Below are 25089 nucleotides of genomic sequence, written 5' to 3'. Positions count from 1 at the left end.
GAACTGTCTGAATTCCTTCCTATGGAGGCGCTCTGGAGTCCAGTATGCCCCAAACATAAACCTTTGTTGGCTCAATCTCCATTTTAAATCTAAAGAAATGCTGCACACCAATGATAAAGCAACATTCCATTGATTTACCTTGCAGTACCTGGAATCCTGAAGGGCTACAGTCATTCAGAGTGGCCAACACTGGGGCAGAAAAATACTCTGCCCTGGGGGGAAAACAGCTTTCTACACTCCTAATTTTTCCTCAGTTCAAGAAGGAAGCAATTTAAAATGTCAGCTCTCTATGACTGGTACAGTTATAAAACAGAATGATGGAATTTCACGGTTTGCAAAAAGCAGATCAACCTTGTGTGACTCTTCACTTAATCCTTTTGCTATCATGAAATTTGCAAATGCCATTTAATCAGGATGACTGCATGGCACGCCTACCATAGGTTTAAAGGTCACCCCTACTTCACAAGACATTCCAGAAGACATTGGGCCCGGAGGATCAAAGCTGCAGTGGGAAATGAAAGACAGAATTAGATGACCATTTGAATGACTTATTTGTGCTGTTCTTGTAACAGCAGCAAGCAAAATATGTGACTAAAATCATTTTAATCAATCAAGGTTTTTTTTTGAAATGAATCAGCTGTCATTTTCCAAATTAACTGACAGGTCTTTAAAATTCGCATATATTTTGAAAATTAGTGAAACTTCAGTACAGAGGCCTTTTCGAGACCTACTTTAGTACATTTGCTCTTTGAGAGATTATTATTCACTGTTCAAAGGGAACAACAGATTTAATGTTGCTGTTTATTTACAATCCTTATTAAAATAAAAGAGTAATAGTATTAAAAATAAGCTAGGGACAGGTGAATCTGTCCATTTCAGTTTCTCCTTTTTCCAATCTCAAATTCAGTTCCCCATATTTCAACACCTGTCTGCATTTATTTTTAAAATTCTCATTAAAATTATCAGTAAATTTCTCCGAATAAAAACATTTTTTCAAAACAAGTTTTCCTAATAGAATGTATTTTGCACGTTATTTTCCCTAATATATACCATATTTTTCGCCCTATAGGACGCACTTTTCCCCCTCCAAAAATGAAGGGGAAATGTGGGTGCGTCCTATGGGGCGAATACAGGCTTTCGCTGAAGCCTGGAGAGCGAGAGGCTATCGCTCTCCAGGCTTCAGGAAGCTCTGTGCAACCCTCCGGAGCCCGGCGCCAAGCTGCGCCGGGCTCCGGTGGGTCGCGCAGAGCTGCCTGCATTAGGAAGCCTCAGCGCGCCTGGGCTTCACACAGCTGTCCGCAAGCCTGGGGAGACCGGCACGGCTCCCTAGGCTTGCGGATAGCAGGCTCTTCTGGGGGCTGGGGTCGGGGGAAGCTCGGGCTTCCCCCACGCCAGCCCCATGCCTGGGGGGGAAATTGATTTTTTTCTTTATTTCCCCCCCAAAAAAACTAGGTGCATCCTATAGGGCGGTGCGTCCTATGGGGTGAAAAATACGGTACATTTTATGCACACTTTACCCTGGTATGTGCCTTTCTACAAACATCACTGGGCTGAAGAACTGCTCTGCAATTTTCAAAAGATGTACGTGTTTTACTTCACATCATGGGTGGTTGTTCTCAATAAAATCCTGGCTACATTCAGATATTTTTCTTATCAGTATCAATCTCATATGGATACCCATCTGGCCATCTGGAAGTCTTATATGAATCTAAATGCTTAATTTAAGATTCATGAACAGATGAGATGATCACTGTAATTCACGATGTGAACTGATGGTGGTCTATTATTAGTAGTATTCTTGATAGTATTTTTATGTATCATTATTATTATGTTTTTTTCTCTTCTCCTTCTTTAATTTTATTTCATCTTTTTTCTTTTTTTCTTGTTAAATTTAAATAAACAAATAAGCAAACCAAAAGCGGTAAGCCAAGTACAAACCATGGCTACAAATTATGATTTCTTTGGAACAAAACAAACCATAATCCCTGATTCATGCATAACGCTAAACCAGGGTTCTTTTTTTAGTTTTTCCTGGGGTTTTTTGAGGCGGGGATACAAAGTGGGCAAAACTAGCTAATACACCATTAACTATGGGTCACATGCAGTGGTGGTATGCAACATACATTGGACTCTTGAAAGTATTCTATACATTTCAAGTATTTATCATTATTATTGCCCTGAATTTGATATTTGATAATTGACACACCAGTGTAACAGTGTTGTGTACCTTTAGCATAAGGAGAGAGAGCTCTGTCACATGACACATAACCACTGTAACTATTTTTAAGCATGCAAAGGTAGAGTTTCCTGCTTCCAGGGGGGGGGGGGCGCGGAATAATCCAGCCTGGCAAGCCAATCCCTGATTGGGACTCTTAAAAGGATGACATGAAAGTAAGATGTCAAGTTGCCATTTGATTTACAGCATAATTTCTGAACACTTGGCTAAAACCGGTCACTGTAATAAGCTGCTAATTTACAGCTTTCAACTTGAGATGAGAGTATTAGAGAGCCCGAGTTCAACCCACACAGATCTTTTCTTTCCAAGAGCCACCCCAGCAGCAAATCTGCTGCAGCATGTAATCTTTGTCGAGAAGAGGATGTAGAGTCGAAAATGCTACCCACGTGCTTGCTTAATATGTGCCGACACAGGAATAAAGTTGTGCTTTCACCATATGAATTTGCTAATCAACATTATGTTCTTAAGTATCAGGTACCAAAGGAAATAAATCAAGCTTCATGAATGGTACCCTGTAAAACAGGAATTGGCAACATGCACCCCATTGTAGTTGGACTGGAATGCCCATCATTCCTGTTCATTGGTCATGCTGGCTGAAATTGATGGTAGTTATAATCCAACCACTTCTGGAGGGTTGCGGGTTCCGCATCCCTGATTAAAATACAATCCTAAACATGTTTGTTCGGAAGTAAATTCTGGGCTTCTTCCGTAGAACAATGCAGGGGGGCCCTGTGGCTCTCCAGGTGTGGCTGGACTCCACCTGCCACCATCCCTGGCCATTGGCCATGCCTGCTGGGATTGCTGGGAGTTGCAGTTCAGCAACATCTGGGGACCGAAGGTTCCTCACATACAATGACCAGGGACTTGTGGCTCTACAGGTGTTGCTGGGCTCTAGCTCCCAGCATATCTGGCCACTGGACTACTAAGGCGGATGGGAGTTGGGTCCCATAACATCTTGGGGAGGAAGGGCCAAAACTTCTTCCATCTCTGTCACAGGAGATGACATGGGGAAGCTAGCCTTATTAGACTTTACCGATGGTAGGGTGAGCGTTGCTCCCAGAACAGAGAGGAAGGAGTCAAATGACACTGAGGTTGATTCAGAGAAAGAGTTTATTCTGCTCTCCGGATAGCAAAAGGCACTTGCGTGGTCAGTTCACAGGAAGTCCAAAGAAAGGAGAGATTTCATGCAGTATATATATCCTCCAGGCACCCTCTCCCCCCTTCCCCAGGAATCCAGACACGTAAGCTTATACACGTAAGTTGACATCGCAGATGTTCCTGCTCATGTACTCTTAACCATAAAAGGGTGTTCCTGTTCCTGTGCTCTTGACCATAAAAGGGTGTTCCTGTACTCTTGACCATAAAAGGGTGTTCCTGTTCCTGTATTCCTTATCTTGGGGTAAGAAGGCCATCAACTCTAAGAGTACTCCTAGCGCCGTTCCCAGGGGGCTGACAAGGTCTGTGCGTCATTGTGGTCAGGAAGTAAGATAAGACCCAGACGTGCCATCCCTGCTCCACTAAGAACTGGCAAGGCCATCCATTGCCGTCACGGACTGATAAAGGAGAGGGCTTTGAGCACTTGTTTATACAGCTGGGTTTCTGTTTATACATAGGCTCAAGAGCTCAAGTTAATGCATTTTAGAAATGCTCTCTTGGAGAAGGAAAAATGCGGATTTGGGGGCCCGTTTCAGCCAGACTGCACAGAAACCCATTCTTTCCCCCTTCACAGGGAACCTTGGCTAGGACCCAGGGAACCCACAGACTGTGAGAACCGTTGACCAACCATATGGTGTTGGCCCACCACTCCTGAATCCCATTAGCCTTGACTATTGGCCATGCTGATGAGAGACCAAAGGTTCCCCACTTCTGCAGTAGTGGAAAATCCTGTTTCTTTACTACCATGGTCATTTGCTGCATTGCTGGCCTTCAGAAAAGTTAGCAGTGGCTGAAGCATCCAACTGGGAAGCTGTAAAGTCTAACAAGTGCCACTGCTCATTTTCTTTTCCACCTCCCCTGCACCCCCAGTCCCAGAAGAAGCAAAAATCCAACCAAATGTACTTACTGAACTGTGAAAAAATCCTTGAGGTGTTCACTGACTCCCACCAGCTTGCAGTAGTTAATGCTATAGAAAGCATTGATCAAAATCATCTTCTTTTTATAGGTTTTACCAATGTCAAAGTCCTGGAAAGAATTAAAACATGTGGTATTCTAACACACTAAGAGATTTTGTGGTGGATAGAAATGTCATTGACTGTGATTGGCTGAGCTGCCCTCATATCACACAAGAGTCAGGGCACTCAAAAGGCTTTCTTGTTGCCATTGGCTGAGTTCTATTGAACTTACTTCTGAGTAGACATGTATAGGATTGTATTGTTAATTACAAAATGTTCTTTAGATTCCAACAGGGATTAATTTGGCAGTGTACTTTTATTTTTAAAAACAATTGTAATACAAAAGCTAACTAACGGGAGGTAGCATGCACCATCCTAGAAGAAGCATTCCCCTTCTTTCACACACAAGGGAACACCCCTTCTAAGACTGCCTACAATGGTGGCTAACTTGTGGCCCTCCAGGTGCTGCTAGACTCTAACTGCCATCAGCTCTAGCCAGCATAGCCAATGGTCACGGATGATAGAAGTGGTGGTTCAACAATACCTAGAAGGCCACAGGTTCACCATCCTTGTGTTATAGTGCAAACCTGTGAATATTTATTTAAATAAAGTCCCATAGTAATCAATGGTGCTTACTCCCAGGTATGGAATTGCAGCCATAATTCATAGTTCCATTAAACAGGGTCATTCTGCAATTGATTAATCCATGAAATACCTCAATTACAAGCAACCTGATTGGCTAAAAAAGATCAGTTAGGCTCAAGATCTATTTAAAATTTATTTTTAAATACATGAACAGCCATAGGTCAGGGTGGAGGAACCTATGACTTTCCAGGTGTTGTTGGATTGCAATTCCCACCAGCATGGCCAATAAGCAGGGATCATGGGATATGTAGTCCAGCAACATCTGGAGAGGCATATGCTCCCTATCTTTGGAATGAACCTAAAAAAGAATGCACAATATGTTTCAATATGTTGTAAGTGTCTTAAATATATTTGAGTCAATCTGTTGAATACCTTTTGAATTTTTCAGAGCCTTATGTTTCCCCTTTCTTTAAGTACGAAGCTGTGTGTGTGTGTGTATAGACATTGCTCCACACAAATAAAGAAATATGCATGCAGCATGGAAAGCTATTCCTATGTGATATTGATTAATCAACTAAGATTTCTTAGATGAATAATTGGAGAGTAAGTGCAGTCTAGTTGTTGCAGTGCTGGACTAAATCACCCACTCAACTTGTTTGACTATGGGTCAGTGTCTCACTGTATCTCCCCCTGCCTTCAGTCTCACCTACCTCAAAGGGTTGTTGCAGGGATAAAATGGACCGTGTACACTGCTCTGAGATCAATGGAGGAAGGGTGGGACGGAAACATAATCATCATCATTTTATGAAACTTAAACTTTGCCAGAGTAGGAAATCCTGTTTTGTGCATATTGTTAGAGTATGAATTAAAGCCACCAGAAGTCAATGGGCCATTTCTACTCATTCCAGAGCTGTAAACTCAGTTGTTAATTTTTTTAAAAACACACACCAAAAAACAACAACCCAGGCCCCGATCTATCCCCCACCCCCACGGAAACCCCATACTAACCTTAAAGTGAATGAGGCTTGGCTTGCTATAGAAAGGACACCCTCTAAATTCAAGTCCACAGACTTTATGTTTGCGAATAATTCCACTATGCAGCTTCTCCAAGTTTTGAGAAAATATCTCCTTTTCCAGTTTAGATGCACCAACAGGTTTGGAGTCTAAACCAACATCTGGCACCTTAGCAGTGTGAAACCATAGCGGGGAGAAGGAGATACATGATTAGGTTATTTCAAAGATGGGGAATATTTTTTTCACTTTTTTTCTTTTTTGCTAAGGCTATTCATTATTTGCAGGGCTTTAGTTGACAGTTGCAGAGAGGCCCACAGCACCAGAAAGAGAAGGTTAAACTCATTCCCTAAAGTTGCTAATTGTGCCATTGGGTGAAACATACAGGAGCCCAGCCTCTCGCCCACTCCAGCTTCAAATACCATGATTGTAAACTGAGAAAATGATGTGGAACGCATTAGGATTTCAAACTGAGAGAAGAATTTCTGTCATTATTATTATTTTTAATTAAATGTGAAAAATCTTCCTGGCTGATCTTCTGGATCACATAATGGCCTTGTTTGCACACCAGAGTACAGCAAAGAAACAAAACTACAATCCCTGGTTCAGACATACCACTAGGGGCAGAATTCAACAGTGTACCCTTCTGATCCATCAATGAAACCATGAAGAGGAACAATTCCCCTCCTCCCCTGTGGCCTTTTTGGGGTTACTACAACCCCTCCATCATGGAGGGGGGCACAGGGGGGATCCCTGTTGCACAAGCAAAAGCCGTTGCATGAGCTTCTGCTGATAGTACTCATTAGCTAAATCCTGTCCTAAGTCAGGGATTGTGATATGTTCCATCCATACACTACTGAGAAGACAGATTTTTAAAAGGACCTATCATTGTAAACCACTATAACTATGGTTTGCAACAATGTACAAACTGGGCCAGAGTTTGGCCCACAGTTGTCTCCCAAAAGCCACCGGAGAACAGAACACAAAGGTTTTGGCAACAGAGTGAAACAGAGGTTTCCACTTTGTGAATGTACATTATTCATTTGTCTTCCAAGCCTTTAACACTGCTGCAGTGCTCTAAAGAGTCGCTCTGTTGTTTCAAGCGCAGGGTGAAAAGGGATTTCTTTTTTCCACATGAAATCATCTCCATCACCAACTCAACAGAATGTCATGTTCAGTCGCAACAGTCAAACAAGCCAGCAAACATGAAGTGATATGTGTCTTCACAAATCTCTGAGGCAAGACTAAGCCAGATACCTCGCCCCCCCCACCCCAGTTAGGAGAAGAAATGCTTTTGAAAATAGTCCCAGACTTCAGCTCCTTTAAAACAGAGCATCCTAACAAGAGTTTCGGCAAACCAAATGTTTCTCCAAGCAGAACTGAGGCGAAGGGGAGCCAGTTTGAAAATGGCATGAGAGAAGCATCAATCCAATAACATTAGGAAGCTGAAAACCATTGATATACTGGTCCTTTGGGAGTGCCAGTTTCACAGAGATGTAAAGAGACACCATTTCTGTCCTGGTCCACTCAATTAAACTATGGTTTAATGCAACATGCAAACTAGGGTCATATCCATACCATACACTTAAAAAAGCTATCTAATCTCTACTTCCTGAAGCAATAAGCAAACTGAAATACAATCATCCCTTGAGATTCACAGTTCTCTGAATTTTGCAATGCAGTTCTTCAGCAAAGTAATAAGCAGAAAAATGCTTATAATAGGATAAATTGTGCATACAAAATAACATACAAAAATGCATTATATTAGGAAAAACTGTTTTGCAAAAATCAGTACATTAGGCAAAATTGAGGTGTGGGTTATAGTCAATGCCAGTCCTACTTAGAGTAGACCTATTAACGTTAATAGACACAGCTGATTAAAGTTTGCTAATTTCAATGAGTTTACTCTGAGTAGAACTTAGGGAAATGCACACAAAAATGCTGATAAATTCTTACAAAAACTTTAAAAAATGCAAACTGATATGGAAATGTGGAGAACTGAAAGTAAAAATGTGAAACTGAGAGAAACCAAAATTGACAAATTCTCCCATCTCTAGCAGTGGGTGGGGTCTCTCACAACAACAGGCTAAGACTCTTCAAGGACTGATAGGGCACCCACACCCACCCACATCAAAGGAGTAACCTATCTTAGCAGAACCTCTTCTGCTGAAGGAGATCTAGTGTGGTCCTACCAAATAAATAAACAAAAAAGTAAGTAAAGCATGATGAACCTGGGGCACGCTGCACTCTTGATTCCAAATTCCCGTAAACTCTGGCTTTGCTAGTGTCTCATCCCGGGTGTTCCCATCTTCTTCCTCCTCCTCCTCCTCTCGGTATTTGGTTTCTGCAATCATCTCTTGAGATGTTCCCATAAGTAAGTTTCTGTCATCAAGTGAGGCGCAAGGTGAAGGAGAACGCCAATGTTTCTATTGCAATACAAAAACACGAGTGACTGCCTGGCTACCCTGGTGAAACAGACTAAACCACCTTGAAACTTTTACTGATTAAAATTACATAGGGGGAAAATGCTGGAGATATATTTTATTTTTTACGTTGACAAATGATCTAGACGTCTTGACAATATTACAAAACAACATATCATGCATTTCTAAGCAAGAGCAGCCCAAACTAGTCCAGGAGTCTGGCTTTCCTCAGTGACCAATTAGAAGCTTCCAGGAAACTCAGACTATGGGCACTAAGGCAATAGCACCCCTGCATCAAATTGCATTTGGTGAAATAGTATCACCAAACCAGGAAGTTCTCCTTAGCTATTAATTCCAATAGCCAGCCATTCATACACCTTTTATTAACTTGTCTAATTTGACTATGGTTGCCATGCGTTCAGAATTTCTTGGACATAGCCAGAATAATGCAGTCAGAAGCAGTGTCCAGAGGAAATCGCTGAACTGTCCAGGAAAATCCAGACGTATTGCAACCAATGCTGGTAGTCTTGATTTTGGCGTGTTTTATTAAAAATAGCTCAAAAACATCATTTTTTAAAATAGATTTTGCAAATAAAGCTCAACCAACAACTTTGGGCTGGGAGAGATTCTGCTTGAAATCCTGGAGTGCTGCTTCCAGTCAGTGTAGACAATACTGAGCTTGGCGGACCAATGAGTCTGACTTGATAAAGCAGCATCTGATGTTCCTAATCACACCGTTAACATCACATGTAGTTAGGTGCCAAGACCCAGGCTAGATTATGCATTCCCTAGGATTCGTTTTTCTTCTAGAAATAGTGAGTGGTGGGAGGGATCTTGGATCGGGATTGTGGTGTATAAGAAGGAGGGTGATCCTTCCCCCTGCTCCTATCATCTACCTCCAAAGGTGTCATTGCAAGAAATAGAACTTTAAGAGGCAAACAGTAGTTCTGAAGAGTTGATTTTTAGGGTGGAAACAGTGGAGGTCACAGTCCCAATCTATAAGGTCTGTTCTTCCCTACCAAGACATAGCTGCTGTTTCTAGAATTAAAACAGATCCTGCATTCTTTATAATCTGGATCTAAACTAGTGGCCATCAGCAACACACCGTACGTCAGTGAATTCCTAAATGGATTCTTATTTATTAATTATTAACTTTCTATTGAGCCCTTCCTTCCAAAGGAGCCCAAGGTGGCAATAACACTGAACCAGGAGCCCTACAGGTCTGGTACTATTTACCTACCCATATCCAAACAAAAGGGACGTGGGTGGTGCTGTGGGTTAAACCACAGAGCCTAGGACTTGCCTATCTGAAGGTCGGCGGTTCGATTCCCCGTGACGGGGTGAGATCCCGTTGCTCGGTCCCTGCTCCTGCCAACCTAGCAGTTCAAAAGCACGTCAAAGTGCAAGTAGATAAATAGATACTGCTACAGCGGGAAGGTAAAGGGCGTTTCCGTGCGCTGCTCTGGTTCGCCAGAAGCGGCTTAGTCATGCTGGCCACATGACCCGGAAGCTGTACGCCGGCTCCCTCAGCCAATAAAGCGAAATGAGCGCCGCAACCCCAGAGTCGGCCATGACTGGACCTAATGGTCAGGGGTCCCTTTACCTTTACCAGTATCCCAAAAAAGGAAGGAACTCCAGGCATTTCAAACTAGGACAGCCATACCACTGATTTATCAGCCCTTAAAGACAGAAGTGGGAAACCTTAGGCCTGGTGTGGGGAGTGAATGCTGCCCTCCAGGTTTGTCTGTCTGACCCTCAGAACTCTCCACAGACCACAGCCCTCATTGGCCCTTGCTGAGCACCTCAAATGTTTGCCTGGCTGGAGAACCCAGACAATGCCTACCACTTGTCTGAAAGGAGAATAAAGAAGTGATTTTTTTTTCTGTACAAACTGGATTAATGTATAAAGGTAAAAAATTGCATTTGTTGCTCCACCCCCTTTTACCTCTGGCCCTGCCCACCACTGGCATCAGGCCCTCGGAAAGTTGACCTGAAGTGAATGTGGCCCTTGCGCTGAAAAAACTTCCCCGCCTTAGTTTCAAAGGCTAGCTACACTTCTGTTTACCTGTGAAACAGTGGGCACTGCATCATCACATGCTTTCTTGATGTACTGCCATGTTTTCATGCGCCATTTTACAGCGTCAGAAAGCTTATCCTGGCTCTTCAGGGTCTGTGGGCACGACTGCTTCTTCACTTTCTCCATCTGAGCATCTTCTTTCAAAATCTGACTGACAATCTCAATTTTCCTTGCTTTCTGCTGTTCCACAAATTCCCTGTATTGAAAGCAAAGATGGCTTCATCTTCACCTAAACAGCTGGAATGTTATTATAATTTGAAAAAAAAGAATATAGAATAGAAAAAAGCATTCTCTTTGCATAGGCAAGGTATTCCCTTTCAAGGCTTATGTATAGTTTGTGCCAGCTAAGTAACCCTGTGTTATCTACAAATAACCCAGAGATGCATTTTAAATAAAAGAACACATTCTACTCATTTAAGAACACGCCGATTCCCAGACCGTCTGTGGGCTGAATTTAGACGGTGATTGGGCCAGATCCGGCCCCTGGGGCTTAGTTTGCCTACCCATGCTGTACAGCATCTAGTCCAACTCCCTGCCCAATACATCAAGCCCATAGTTAGATCAGCTCCAACAGATGCCTATCTAACGTCAGCTTGATAAACTCCACTGTTGTGACTTGCTCTTCCCTGGTACCAGACACTGAGTCCTCAGAGGACGAAACAGTTGAGGACCTTGAGGGTCAAGCCAGGTCTCCTTCAGTCAGTGCCAAGGATCCTGTTGAGGAGCCCTGTGGGTTGACGTGCTAAAGGACCCTTGAAGCCACCGCTCTGTCCTTGAGCCCAGGCTGCAGAGTAACAACACAACATGTGTCTACAGACCCAAAGTCATCACACACCTCATGAGTAAGGGGTCTGGTTGTGCGTAAGCAATCCCTGGAACTCTACTATCAGCAGCTGGGGTTGGTGTGTGGTCTAGCATGTGTAGCCAAGTTATGAGAGTAGAGACAAGAATCACATACTTTATGTCACATTGGACTCATTAGAGGAGAGTCAGGCTAAACAAATTTTGGGGTGACAATCTTATGTGTTTTTACAGGTAGCTTTATGCAGCCTAAGATGACTCTCAGAGAATCCCTAGAAAGTCAGCACCTAATAATATAAATGACTTAATGCACAATGCCAATGCCTTCCTTTCTTTTTTTCGAAAGACCCAGCAAGCAAAGCATAAAAACCTTCATCTAATCTTTGTCTTTAGTGATGCAATGCCTCCCACACCTTTCCAGAGTTAGATATTATATAAACCAGTGTTCACTTGGTAGTTTCCTCTAAGTTTGAGACTTCATATCTTCATTGCAAGAGACACAAATAGTTTCCTGTTCCTTTTTAAAAAGTACTACCATCCCCCCCCACCCCACACTCGCAAAAAAAAAAGTGGCAGCTCACTTCTTCCGCTTCTCAAACTCCACCTGTCTTTTATAGAGAAAAGCCTCCCGGGTGACATTGTGTCCTTGGGCCTCGATGGTTTCCTTCATCTTCTGCTCTTGCTCTTGAGCATCAAGAAAGTTGGCTTTGTTCTGAGCCTGGTGAGTTCGGAGCTTTTCCTACATATTGGTGCAGGGGAGGGGTTAGATTCATTTGTGCACAGTTCCACAAGAAAGAAACTTAAGATAAATTTGCAGAGCACTACATATTTAAACATGCCAGACAGAGGGACATCAACCTACAACTGAAGACCCTTGGGATAAGAGGGCCTTTGCCATAGGGTTGAAGTTTGCCCTGCTGGCCCCTGTTATCAAGGAGGCACCCTGCCTGTCGAAACCAACTGAAGACACATTGATTTCAACACAGAGTTAAAACTGGTTTCAAAAAGTGCAATCCATTTCCAACCTAACCAAGATGCCAGTGAGCTTCCACTGGACTTGAAACAGGTTGCAAGCATTCCAGCTTTTCAAATGCTCTCCACCTTCCATATAATAGCAACACTGGTGGTCGTTAGAAGGGAGATTGTAATTAGAGCCAGTGTGGTGTAGTGGTTAAGAGTGGTAGTCACGTAATCTGGGGAACCGGGTTCACGTCTCCGCTCCTCCACATGCAGCTGCTGGGTGACCTTGGGCTAGTCACACTTCTTTGAAGTCTCTCAGCCCCACTCACCTCACAGAGTGTTTGTTGTGGGGGAGGAAGGGAAAGGAGATTGTTAGCCGCTTTGAGACTCCTTAGGTAGTAATAAAGTGGGATATCAAATCCAAACTCTTCTTATTACATATATATCCTTCCTTTCCTTCACAATTGAAGCAATACACATAATCTGCACACACTTGTAAGGTAGGTTAGGCTAAGACACAGCAGCTGGCCCCAAGTCATCAACTGAGCTTCATGGTTGATCTGAATCCTAGCCCAATACTTTAACCACTGTGTAGTCCTGTCAAGGGGTGCTAAAACAGACTCCTCAGTTGGGAAAGCTGGTCTACCCAAGGATTCCAAGGCATGCTTAGAAAAATCAAAGAACTTCAAAATAAAGCTAATACCCGATTGGAAGAGATGTTGTTCTTCAGGGACAACACAGTTTCCATCCTCTTTTGCATATATTCCTGGTTTTTCTGTTCCTCGCTTGCTTCTTTGTCACGGATCCTATTGGAGGAGCAAATCCAGTCAAGTTCATGGCTGCATCTATCATTCCCAGTGTTGTTATTGAAAACTTAAAATTTTAATGAAGTGCAAATGGCAAACCTTCCCAAACTTTTCTTCAGAAACTTGACTGCTTTTTCATGGTTCCTCTGTGCATCTTCCAATGCTTTGGAAAGACGGTGCTCGTAATCATCCCTGGCTTTCTGTATTTTTCTATAGAGAAGCGAAACACAGATTTCAAAACAAAATAACATTATATGCCTGGCTTATATTCTTGAGTTAGTAGGACCATGGCTGGTGTCAGGGGTTGGTTTTTGTGGGCACCTGGCAAGGTCCACAATCCAGAAGGGGCCTTTTACTAATCCTAGCCCTGCTACTCCTCTTCATTGCTGCTGCTGTCTGTTTACTTGCCCTCTACAAGTAGAGAGAGGAGCAAGAAGGAGCACTAACCTTTGCCCAATTCGCCTTCCCTCCCTGGATGCTGCTGCTACTGAAACTCAGAGGAAGAGGCAAGTTAATGGATGGCAGCAGCATCAACAGCAGTAAGGAGCTGGCGCCCACTAAAAACATGTTACCCAAGAACCACCACACAAAAAAGCTGGATCCAGCAGTGACAGGAACTTCAGAAGTTAACTAAGTTTGCTGTCAGGCTGGTGATCTGGAAGCAAGCAGGTCCCATTCAGGTGGGCAGTCCAACCAGGAAAAAGGTGGGCTGTATAAAGCGGGTATGTGAAAGTGAAGAAGGGGCAGGCATTAGTTTGGGTCCTGCCTTCTGGAACAACAAGAAACAAACTTTGTTCCATCATCACATATTTCAATGATGATCTCTTATTTTATAATGATTTATCAGTACACAAGTATGCATCGCTAAGTGGAAGAGATATGAAGGAGCTGGAGAAATGGACAGCTACATTGCAGTATACTGAGGCAAGAACACTAGGAAAGAAAAACCGACAGAAGGTTCCTACTGCATTGGTTGCAGCTTGAGAACTAAGGCAGGTAATTTAGAACTCCAAAATCCAGGGAGAAATATGGATGGGGAGACTTCGGGAAACAATTCCAGAGTGGCCCCTGCACTGGTACCTTCCAGATATTGTTGGGAATAAAACCTCCATCAGTTCCAACCAGCATGACCAACGGATTTAGTCCTGGGGTAGGGAACCCTTTCAGGTTGAAGGCCACATTTCCTTCTGGTTCCAAGGACCACATGCCAGTGGAGCAATGACTGTAAAATTTACCTCTATACAGTAGGCATGTTTCTATACACACCTCTCTCTATCCTCCTTCCAAGCAAGCAAGCAAGAGGTGCTATCAGAGTTTAAGGGCACATTTCAGCCAGCCAAAAGCACTCAAGGGGGATGCAAAGCATGGCCACTGCAGGGTGTGGTCTGAGAAGAAGGGATATAACTTTGGGGAGAGTTTGATAAAGAAGCAAGTAGGGACATATTTGCCCCCTAGGCCCGAGGTTCCCACTCCAAGTTTAGTCTAGCAGCATCTGGAGGGGCTGGCCTTAAGTTGGGGAAGACTGCAGCACACACCTCACTTACCTCTCCATGGCCAGCCACCTCTGGTTTAGCTGCAAAGCTCGGTTCTTCTGGTTCTGGAGGCGTTCTGCTGCTTGCATTTGGTTCTGCTGGTCCAAATATTCCTCATCCTGTTTGATCTGGTTACGGAGCTCAGAAAAATTGCCCTGCTCAATTTCAATCTTCCACATCTCGAGTCTTATAAAAACAGACAAAGGAAGAACAAGCAATAATTAAGGACGTCTGCTGACTTGACCGCTGAGCAATTTGCTAGCACTTTGTGGATGGGAACCATCCTGCATTTTCCCCTCAAACTGACCACAGCTTACAGTAACACACCAAATCAGGTGAAAGCTTGCCAAGTCACAGATTAAAAATATTTGACAGTGGAAAATAAAATGAAACATTACACTATAGAAACACCATGAAAGTAAAACTCACTTTTCAGCTACTGAACAGAGAAACCACCTTCAGCTCATTAGCCAGAATTTTCCCTCCCAAACACCCACACAACAGCCCAATAAGGATGCATCATGCTCAATAAGAACAGAATGCTTACTAGCTATTCAGGGCTTGAAAACCAAACATCAAGTGGGCAGGAGTACAGAATGGAGTATCCGTAGACCAGGCATGACTAGCTACTTTGAACCCTGAACAGGAGCACTTGATACAGCAACATTTTTTCATAGCTGCCCAATGTTTCTCATCATTACAAAACTTAGGTTATTTTGGTTTCATCATGTGATAAATGTTTTATGCTACAATTCTATACACACTTACCCAAGAGTAAGTCTCTAGAGACTTAGTGGGTTGTATCTAACCAAGTCCTATTATGAGTAGACCTACTAAAACTAATAGATTGTTATGTCGCCTAGCGCCATTGGGTCTACTCTAAGTAGGACTACCATTGGCTAAATATAACCCAAAGGCAACGCCTAAAAAATAATCACATGTGGTCCTTTGCATACCAAATACTAAAACCCTCAATTTCATCCAATCCTTTGAATTAGCTTGGGCCAGCTGAGGCCACTTTTGACAGCCGTTTTTAAAAAAATATTTTTTAAAAATGCAAATGCCACTCATCACACTACTAAAAAAAGTGCCATGGAAGGTTTCTCCCCCGTTTCTTAAGTTTTTATATAATTCAGCTGCAGGAGTCAGGCTGCTCTCTGGTTAATCAGCTGCTCAAGCTCTGCCATAAGCCCTTCATCCTGGACTCGCTTTGATGTGGCTGCAGCAGTGGTGTGACCTCAGAGACAAAAATAAAAAGGATTGGGTTTTTCTCCCCTCAAAAGACAAATACCTTGTATTTCCGTAAAGCATGATTTCAAACATGCAAGGCATCAGTTAAGAGCATGCAGTGCTGACTATTATGCCAGCTCAAACATAAATTGCTGAACTAGCCATTATTTTGACAATTCAGCCCCCCAAACACTCCTCTCTCATCCTAGTCCAACACTCTTAACCAGAATACCGCACTGCCTCTTCTCCCCTTTCAGGCAATTTCTATCTCAAGTGTGAAAAGGAAGGATTGACTTTCCTCCCTCTGTTGCAAAAGGAGAAGCAGGCCAAACCAGTGCAGCCTGGCAGAGCTCCATCAAAACATCATAGAAAGTTTGAGGAAGAAGTAGGTTAGACAAACATCTGTTGGGAATCGTTTAGATAGAAATGGTCCTCTTTCGGGGCATGGGATGACCCCATTAAGCTCCCTTCCTGCTCCAAATGTCTTTAATACTAGCAGTTGCTTTCATTTGGTGCAGCTTGTATATCAAAGTTTCATTTACAAAGCAGTTAATTGTATGAGTGCAAGAGAAAATAACTAGTGCTTTTTCTACAAATATGTATGTTGAACACTTAAATTATCCAAAGAATCATTTAGTAACCTAAATCAAAGCTGCATTTTAAAAATACATGATTTCTTTTTGCAAGTTTATTCTGGATTGCACTGAGGACACAAATGACAACGGAAGGTTCAGGAGATGGGGCACTTTCTGCTTCCCCCCTGCCCCCTCACATTCTTGCTGCGGAGGGGGGTGGGAAGGAAGGACCAGAAGATTTACCCAGTGCCTGACAGTTGGAAGGAATCAACATCATGTGAAAAAATATTTCTAGGCATCTCAGTTTTACCCATGATGCCACAAGACCAAACAAATAAACAAACAAATAAATAAAACTGTTTCCACAATGCAATTCAAACTTTCTTTAAGAGGGTGGTTGTCTTTTCACATTTTCCTTCCATCCAAGCATTAGGCCTTAACACATTTGCATACTTATTGATTAATTCCTCCACTTTAAAAAAACCAAAAAACATTAAGTAGGTTTTTCTGGACTCAGGGCTAAATTGCTAGGTTGCATTAATAGAAAACCATAATGATCAATCCTGCCTCTGTCTCTTTTGTGCTCTTTAAACTTACAGGCTTTCGTTCAGCATTGCAGTAATTTTTGACTCAAGGTCCTTTTCATTTCCCAGTTCAACACACACACGTCGATGCATTGCCTGTAGGCGGAACACGGCGGCACTATTACATTAAGGGGGGAAAGAGAGAGAAAGAGAAAAGAAGAAAAATGGAAATAATGAATGTTAAAACCTGGCACATAAAAAAGAGAAACAATTATGGTGCCTTGAGGGGTAAAGGCTTATGTTTTCAGAATTCTGCCAGTTTATATTAACAGAATGTCTTTCAATTACGTCCCTAAAGTGTCCATTCCCCGTTCAATCTCCTTAAAAACATCTACACAATGTGAATGACAATAACCATGGACAGCATTTTTGCAGACCTTACAGTCCATTTTAAACTGGTTTGCGAGTAAAAAAAGAAAAAGGAACAGAAAACATATTACAACATTTTGTAACTAATATATTTTAAAACACAGGAGATTGGTTTATCAGGTGTGAACAAGGTCAGGGGCATCTTACCCATAGACATTAGTGGTGCAGGGTGCCAGGGCGCCAGATTTTGGAGGGCGCCACAGGCTGAGTGCCCGCTCTGGGGCAGCCCGCTCCTCTCCTCTCAGCCGCCCATTGGAGCATGCTGCGTCCAGCTCAGGGAAGCCCCTTTTTGTCCCCTCCTGCCGGGGCTGCCTGGTAGGTGCAATCGGAGGTCGGGGTGGGGCGGGGCAGGTGTGTTTCTCCCACCCCTCTCTGGCTGCATCGCTGCCTGCTGCCTCCCTGCTGAGTCTGTGAGCGGAGCAGGGAAGCACCCTGTGAAATCTCAGCACCGAGCAAGGATGGGACAGCTGGTGAGCCACCTGATCTGCTTGCTGGCCCTCCTGTCGCGCGGACTTCCCCGGACGGGGGCAGGTAAGGGGCACCAGGCGCTTAGAGGGAGGCTTCGCAGGAGGGTGTGGGAGGCCATCTGGGCTGTGATCAGCCCCCCTTTAAAAAAAGGTTGACAACACTGAGAAACGGGGGACGGGGGGCGCCAGAGAGATAGTTGCACCAGGGTGCCGGATATGTTTAAGACGGCCTTGAACAAGGCCACATTAACTTTCCAGGACTCGAACCAGTAGCAGACATCACTGGGCACCTGCAGAGGCCCCTGTTTCCCTGCTAATTTCCCCTGCTCCTGGTGTTCTTCCTTCTTGCTACTTCTGCCTTTCATCTGCCCTCTCTGAGTAAGCCGGCAGAAAGAGGAGCAAGGGAGAATGGTTACATCTGCCTGCCTCGTCCTCTGAAAAATGGTGCCAACCAGGTGAAATATACTCAGAGTTGCAAAGTGATTTCATGCTCTTTATTCAGCTCATAGTGGTGAGGAGGAATGAATGAAAGTCCCCTCAAAGTATCTGCTTTATATACATTATTTACACAATGGGCTGCACATGATTGGCTAATTCTGAAATTCTACTGTAAGCCAATCAGGTTGTGGATTCACTTATATCTGGAGCATGATTGGGTGGTTCCTGCCAACCAATCATACTGCTGCATTGTTCTAGGACCAATCAGACTGCTGCAATTTGGATCCTATTGTTCTAGGATCAATCTGACTGCTGCAGTTTGGATCCTATTCAACTCAGTACATAACACCAGGTCTACAAGGAGACTTGAGCTGTTGGTTGGAGGAGTCACTTACAGGCCATCCCAGCTGGGTGTTTGCCATTGCAGCCCATGATTCCCGTCACGTGGGATGTCAGACGATGCTGAAGGACCAACTGGGCATGGTGGAGAAATTTAAGCACATAGATCTGCTGACTTCACTCCAGCTAGCCGACTCATCACTGGGGATGAGTCACATACTCCTCCCCATGTACCTGCAAACTTCTAGTTTACAGTCTAGCTGTGAATGGCTTTAAAAGAGGAATAAACCAATTCATGGAGCTCAAGACTACCAATTGCTTTTAGCCACAATAGCTATGTTCTGTCTCCACCATGGGTAGGCAAACTAAGGCCCAGGGGCCAGATCCGGCTCAATCACCTTCTAAATCCAGCCCACGGAAGGTCCTGGAATCAGCGTGTTTTTACATGAGTAGAATGTGTGCTTTTATTTAAAATGCATCTCTGGGTTATTTGTGGGGAATAGGAATTCTTTCATATTTCCCCCCCAAAATATAGTCTGGGCCCCCACAAGGTCTGAGGGACAGTGGACCGACCCCCTGCTGAAAAAGTTTGCTGACCCCTGGTCTCCACAACTAGAGGTAGTGTGCATTTGAATGCCTGTTGCTGGGAAGTGAAGAGAGTACACTTGGGTCATTCTTGAACACCTAGTTTTTTAAACAAGTACCACAGATCAGAAAGTATCAGTGTGTGAAGAACTGAGACCAACTAGAAAGAATTGACAAGTATGAGCCTAACAACAAGCAAGTCAGCCTTTTGTGCTTTGGCTAGCATTGAAATAATCATTTGGAAAATCTGATTTGATGTCTGCTTTTATGATGAAGCATCCTCCAAATGTGTATTTTTTTCTGAGCTGAAAACATTTGCAGAGATCACTACAATGTGTGGACTACTCCAGTTATCGGGCATCTGTACTAACTCTACAGCATAGATAGGAGCCTGTTATCCCTGATGACTGGGGCTGATGGGAGGTGGAGTCCATCAACATCTGGAGAGCCACAGGTTCCTCCAATCCCTGCTCTGTAGCAACTTTTTAGAACCCTTAACTGTAGAATTTAGTAGATGGAAAGAACATGAAGTCAAGTGCAGTTCATAATTTTAACAGAAGAAGAGTGTCATCAAAAGGTTAAGGAGAACAAAACAAACAAGGACTTCACATAACCACACTGCTGTTTAGAATAGGAGGGGGAGCCATAAGTTTCAAGAAATAATTGGAATTCCTTCAGGATTATACTATTCTATCTCAGAACAAAATTATGATCATAACTTTGCATTTGGTTAATGAATCAGAAGCCCATCCTGCTGCTAAACACATTTGTGTGCCTTATTATTGCTTTCTCCTCAGTGAACAAAGCCATTAGAAATTACTGTCAAATTTAAATTAGTCCCATGAGCAAAGGGTTGGTAGCAGTACAGTGCCATCTTGCCCTATTCTCCTTAACAATCTGATATAATGATGGTATGAAACCATGAAAAGGGAACATTTTGCTTGATTTCATTTCACCTTTGTACCTAGTGGTTGTCTTTAATGCACAGTAGACCAACTGAAGTTATTGAGCATGACTAACTTCGTTCCACTGACTTCAATAGGTCTACTCTGAGTGGAACTACAACCCAAAACTCTCTAAAATAAGGTCTTACAAACTTTTATGTACTTCACCTAGCTTGCCCCTAACAATAATACTTAAGATTTGCATAGCACTTCTAGTGTTCTGAGAGCTTCAGATACGTTATCTAGTGGCAGTTTTGACAGCAACCCTGCAAGGCAGGGATGGGAAACCTGTGATCATCCAAATGCTGTTGGACTACAATACCCAACATCCTAACCAGTGGCCACACAGGTTGGGGCTGAGGGGACTTCGGGTCTAACATGCTCCCCAATTCTGCTGTAAGATTAAGTCAGTTCTGTTTTGCAGATGTGGGGACTGAGGGAGCCTTGCTTAAAGCCCTTGAGTAAGTTCAGGGCAGAAAAAGTTATGCAGATCCAGAATAAAACTGGAGACCTCCTGATTTACTTCTGAAATGTCATACACATCATACATTTAAGTCACATTAAAAACCCAGCCCACAGACACACACATAAGGGAAGGGCTGTTGGTTTCTTTCTATTATGCATTTTGGGTTCTCATTTTGTATTTTTATGTTGTGAACAACCCTGTGATCTTCAGATGAAAGGAGGTCTACAACAACAAGGAATCATGGGAGCTGTAGTTTTACCCTCACATAGCTACAATTCCCAGTATCCTTAACAAACTACATTTTCCAGGATTCTTTGGTGGAAGCGAAGTGCTTTAAATGTATGTGTATGTGCAGCCTTACCCTCTATGCCAGGCTTCCTCAAACTCAGCCCTCCAGTTGTTTTTGGCCTACAATTCCCATGATCCCTAGCCAGCAGGACCAGTGGTCAGGGATGATGGGAACTGTAGTCTCAAAACATCCGGAGGATCGTTTGAGGAATCCTGCTCTATGCTATATCAATTCATGAGAAATGAAGCATTTCCATTACGAGGAGACAGAAGGCTTAACTTGAGCGTGATTCCCCTGTGCATCCCCCCTCCCACAATCACCTCGTCTTGTGTGATAAGATCAAATGATCTTTGATCATTTTCTTTCTTCACTACATGGTTCAGCCACAAAGAAAGTTCAGTAATCTGCTATTAGGCACCTTGCATGTGTGAACAATTGCCCGACTGTAATCTTACCTCCTCCTTGGATGTGGAGAAGAAAAAGATCAAGCATTTCCAAAGCTGCTACACACACCTAACTCTGCTGAGTAGTAGGCACCCACTGGGTATGAACAGTGTGTGACATACAGAGAGATGGCATCAGCAAGGAGGAGGCAAGTGCCTCATCTGCTTCCCAGCACACAACAAAAGGTTAATGTTTTCTACCGCACACTGTGGTCCTCAGAGATAACTGCATTTGTGTTTATCAAACATTTTAATCACTGACTCATTAAGAACCATTCAACAAAGAGAATCAGGAGAGGTGGCGGATGGGGACTATCAAACACTTCCAGCAACAGCAAGAGGCCAGAGAGAGTAATCAAAGTTCAGAATGAGCCATGTGAATAAATACTGAAAAGGGTAGCAATCTATGACATGCAGGTACAGCTACATACCTGTTCCCAGCCTCCTTCTCTCTCTCAATTTCGCTCTCTACAACCCTTTGTTGGTTTGTTAGGCTGTCGATATGGGAATGACAGGCGTCCAGTTCCTCCCTGAAAATAAGCAGACACAAATCACTGGGGGCAGGGAGGGGGGTCTTCCTAAATCTTTGGCCCTTCTCTTTCTTTGACATTTCTGGCAACTAAGCTGCAGATTTCAGCACAGAATTAAGAGTCAAAAATCCATCTGTGAAGAAATTAATGATTATAAATACTGTATATTTTAATACTGTAATTAAAAAAAAACCCAAGAATACTAGGTTATATCCAATGTTAGCCCTACTCAAAGTGGGCCCACTGAAATTAATTGACTAACTTCAATCTATTAATTTTAATGGGTGTACTTCAAACAGGACTTAGTTGTTTACAACAGATGTTCATCAATTCCAGTAGCTCTGCTCTGAGTAACGATACTTAGGGTAGTGTTCAACTTATTCTGAGTAGAACCTCAGGATTTAATGAAGATGACTGAAGGCTTATCCATACTTCCTCTTGTCCCGCTGCTTTCACCCGGGGAAAACCACTCTTCAGTACTCAATCAGGGCAAATGGCATTCATGTTTTCTCTGAATTGAGATTTGCTCCAATTTAGCACCAAAGAGCAGGTTTTCCCTGGGAAAGGAATGGGGCAGGGGGAAAACCACTCAGGCCAGTGCCTAGAAAGTGTGGGTCAAGTGGAAAACCACTTGGACACTTGCTTTCTAGGCACAGAACTAGCAGAAGTGTGGACAAGCCCTAAGTTAGGTCCAGTAATTTCAATGGGTCTACTATGAGTAAAATTTAGCTACCGTAATACCATCCTTTGTATTTATTTTTTACAAAAATAATGTCTAAACCACTTTTCATTTATAAATAAATCCTGAAGCAATATATAAAAATAATATAGTGACCAAAAATAATAAAACATTATTTTATGTTTATGGACTTCTTTGAAGGGATGATCAGGATACAAACTGAATAAATAAATAAACAAAACAAACAAACAAATAAATAACAACAACAGTGAAACAGTAAAAACATCGCAATTACAGAAGCAGGTTCATCAAAAGCTAGCATCAATGGTTGAGAAATTTATATGAATTTATTTAAAATCAATGATACAGATTGTTGAGGGTTGGGGAGGTGGGTGCTTGCTTAGAGCAGCTGAGTGAGTTCATGGGAAGCGAGAGATTTGAACTGAATTTGTAGCCAAGAGCTTACCTGTGCCCTTAACCACATAAAACGTCATAAATTTCTGAAGAGGGAGACAGCAGCAATCTGTGTTAGGGCTCTAGCATGAGGGGTAGGGAGGCGTAAACCCTTCTGGACTGTGTGCAATTTGTGCTGCAAAACAACCTCTAATTCAAGGGCAGCTATTTCCCCCAGCCCTCCATGCAAATTGCAGGTCTGTGTCCATGATCCCAATCAAGACCATAGCAGGGGGCAGGCAATAGGATTGTCAGAGAATTCTGATGAAAACAAAAAAAAAAAGAGGTGGAAATTGCTGCAATTCACATGTTTGCACTCATGCGATTCACATGTTTGTTCATACCCTTCTTGATTTTTTAAGTCCTCAAATGATCCATAAACAATGACTATTTTTTAAAACGTTGTTTTGACGTTTCCTTTACATTGAAATGAATGTAAGTTACGTAAATAGCTACATAATCTATGTTAAACAGTGAATAGTGAGACAAGTCTTGAAATATTTGGCAGAAAGTGAACTGCAGTGAAACAGAAACAGCACTGATTATGATGAATACAGATCAGAGCAGAAATTACTGCCTTTTATGCCCATAGGAGAAGCATTAAAGACCCCTTACCCACCATGCTAGGATCCCAGAATGCTAGCAATCTGCATATAAAGCACACCCCTGCACTTAAGGGCACTGACACATAGCTAACTATTGCCTAGCTCAGCCTTCAGTCGCTTGACACTATATTATGCTACTCAGTTCCTCCATTTCCTCCCCTGCCTGCTTACTCCTACTTCCAGGAACCCAAGGGTATTTTAAGCAAGAACATTTTCTTTAAAATAATGGCAGCAGACAGACCCTTTCAGCATAATGAGAAATCAAGTCTTTAAGCACAGTCTAAACCCTAAAAACAACTTTTACTCCATACACTGTGGAAACAGCGGAAAATGCTTATGTGTGTGTAGTGGGGAGGGTGGATGGAGAACTGACCTGGTTTTCCTAATAATCATCTCCTTTTCCTTGGCTAGATTGTCAAGTTGGTTCAGGTTCCTGCGCAAGTTGAGAACACGAACTCTGTCTGCGTAGTTCATTGTTTTTTTTATTCTCTGTGTCTTCGGTTGTTCTGAGCCTTCCCTGCTTGGTTGGCTGGGTGTGGGGAGAGAATAGATTTCTATTTCCATAGATCTTAAGATCAAAAAGCCATAAAAAAGGGGCCTTATAGACCTTATAAATTTACTTGGTTTACTTATATATTTAATTAACATCTTAGAATTATTTCTGTCAAAGATGAAGACAAGCAACAAGAAGGAAGTTGTCATGTTTCTGCTTTTCTTGAGGGCTTTCTGTCTGGTATAGTCTCACCCAGCACTGAAGACAGGGATGCTGCATGAAATCAGGTTGAGGATTTCCTGTGCCCCTCCCTAGGTCAAGGGTGGGGGCTGTCTCCATCTGGCCCTCAGCATTCTGCCCAAGTCACTCCCCTCAGTGGCTCTGATTTGTTTACCTGGCTGGAACATAAGTGTGAAAATACTTACTGGAGAATGGGAGAGTGGTGTGTGTCTATCTGCACCCACATCTCTCACACCCACCACTGGCATTTGCCCATGAGGAAATGTGGCCCTTTGGCGAGAAAAAAATCCCTACTCCCGCTGTAGAGCTGTTGGATTAGAACTTCCAACATGCTGGTGCTCATGGGGGTTGGAGTTCAACCAGATCTGGAGGGTCAGTGGTTCCCCATCCCTAAAAGAGACCTTCATCTAATCAAGGGACACCAGATGCTGCCTTATATCAAGTCAAACCAATGGTGCATCTAGCTGTGTACTGTCCACCCTGACTGGCAGTGGCTTTCCAGGGGTTCAGGCAGGGAGCATCCTCTGTTCTACCTGGAGATACCAGGGATTGAACCAGGGACCTTCTGCATGCAAAGCAGATGTTCCACCACTGAGCTATGGCCGTTCCCCAAGCAAGAACATTATGTTCTTATGGGTACTCTCTCTGAATTCTGAAGTGAAAAGAGTATCTGCTCATGCCAATGCACTCACCCAATAGAATCCAAATGCTCTCCTTTCTCTCCTTCCTCTTCATCTCCTTCCAAAGCATTGTTACTGTCTGTGCGGGCCTCCTCCTCATAATCGTCTTCAAGTTCAGGTCCTGATGGAAAGGAAGGA

The 25089-nt window shown here is 43.1% G+C and overlaps 1 protein-coding gene across 3 annotated transcripts in view; it reads right to left on the bottom strand.

Moving 5' to 3' along the window:
- The window catches only part of CFAP74 (cilia and flagella associated protein 74), a 75617-nt gene that overhangs the window by 45290 nt on the left and 5238 nt on the right, over positions 1 to 25089 (bottom strand). For all 3 annotated transcript variants that reach the window (XM_053400693.1, XM_053400692.1, XM_053400694.1), the window contains exons 3-15: positions 24964 to 25072; positions 23912 to 24067; positions 21703 to 21801; positions 16945 to 17049; positions 14555 to 14728; positions 13110 to 13220; positions 12908 to 13010; positions 11826 to 11983; positions 10432 to 10639; positions 8175 to 8369; positions 5941 to 6114; positions 4299 to 4417; positions 436 to 502 (exon numbers count right to left, since the gene is read on the bottom strand). In XM_053400693.1, coding sequence (XP_053256668.1) covers positions 436 to 502; positions 4299 to 4417; positions 5941 to 6114; positions 8175 to 8369; positions 10432 to 10639; positions 11826 to 11983; positions 12908 to 13010; positions 13110 to 13220; positions 14555 to 14728; positions 16945 to 17049; positions 21703 to 21801; positions 23912 to 24067; positions 24964 to 25072 — 1778 coding nt within the window. The remainder of the gene's footprint in view (positions 1 to 435; positions 503 to 4298; positions 4418 to 5940; positions 6115 to 8174; positions 8370 to 10431; positions 10640 to 11825; positions 11984 to 12907; positions 13011 to 13109; positions 13221 to 14554; positions 14729 to 16944; positions 17050 to 21702; positions 21802 to 23911; positions 24068 to 24963; positions 25073 to 25089) is intronic.

This window comes from Podarcis raffonei, chromosome 8 (genome assembly GCF_027172205.1).
Source record: "Podarcis raffonei isolate rPodRaf1 chromosome 8, rPodRaf1.pri, whole genome shotgun sequence".
In the NCBI taxonomy this organism is placed as follows: domain Eukaryota; kingdom Metazoa; phylum Chordata; class Lepidosauria; order Squamata; family Lacertidae; genus Podarcis; species Podarcis raffonei.
The sequence above is the reverse complement of the archived record's forward strand: the minus strand, read 5'-3'. Positions and strand labels throughout refer to the sequence as shown.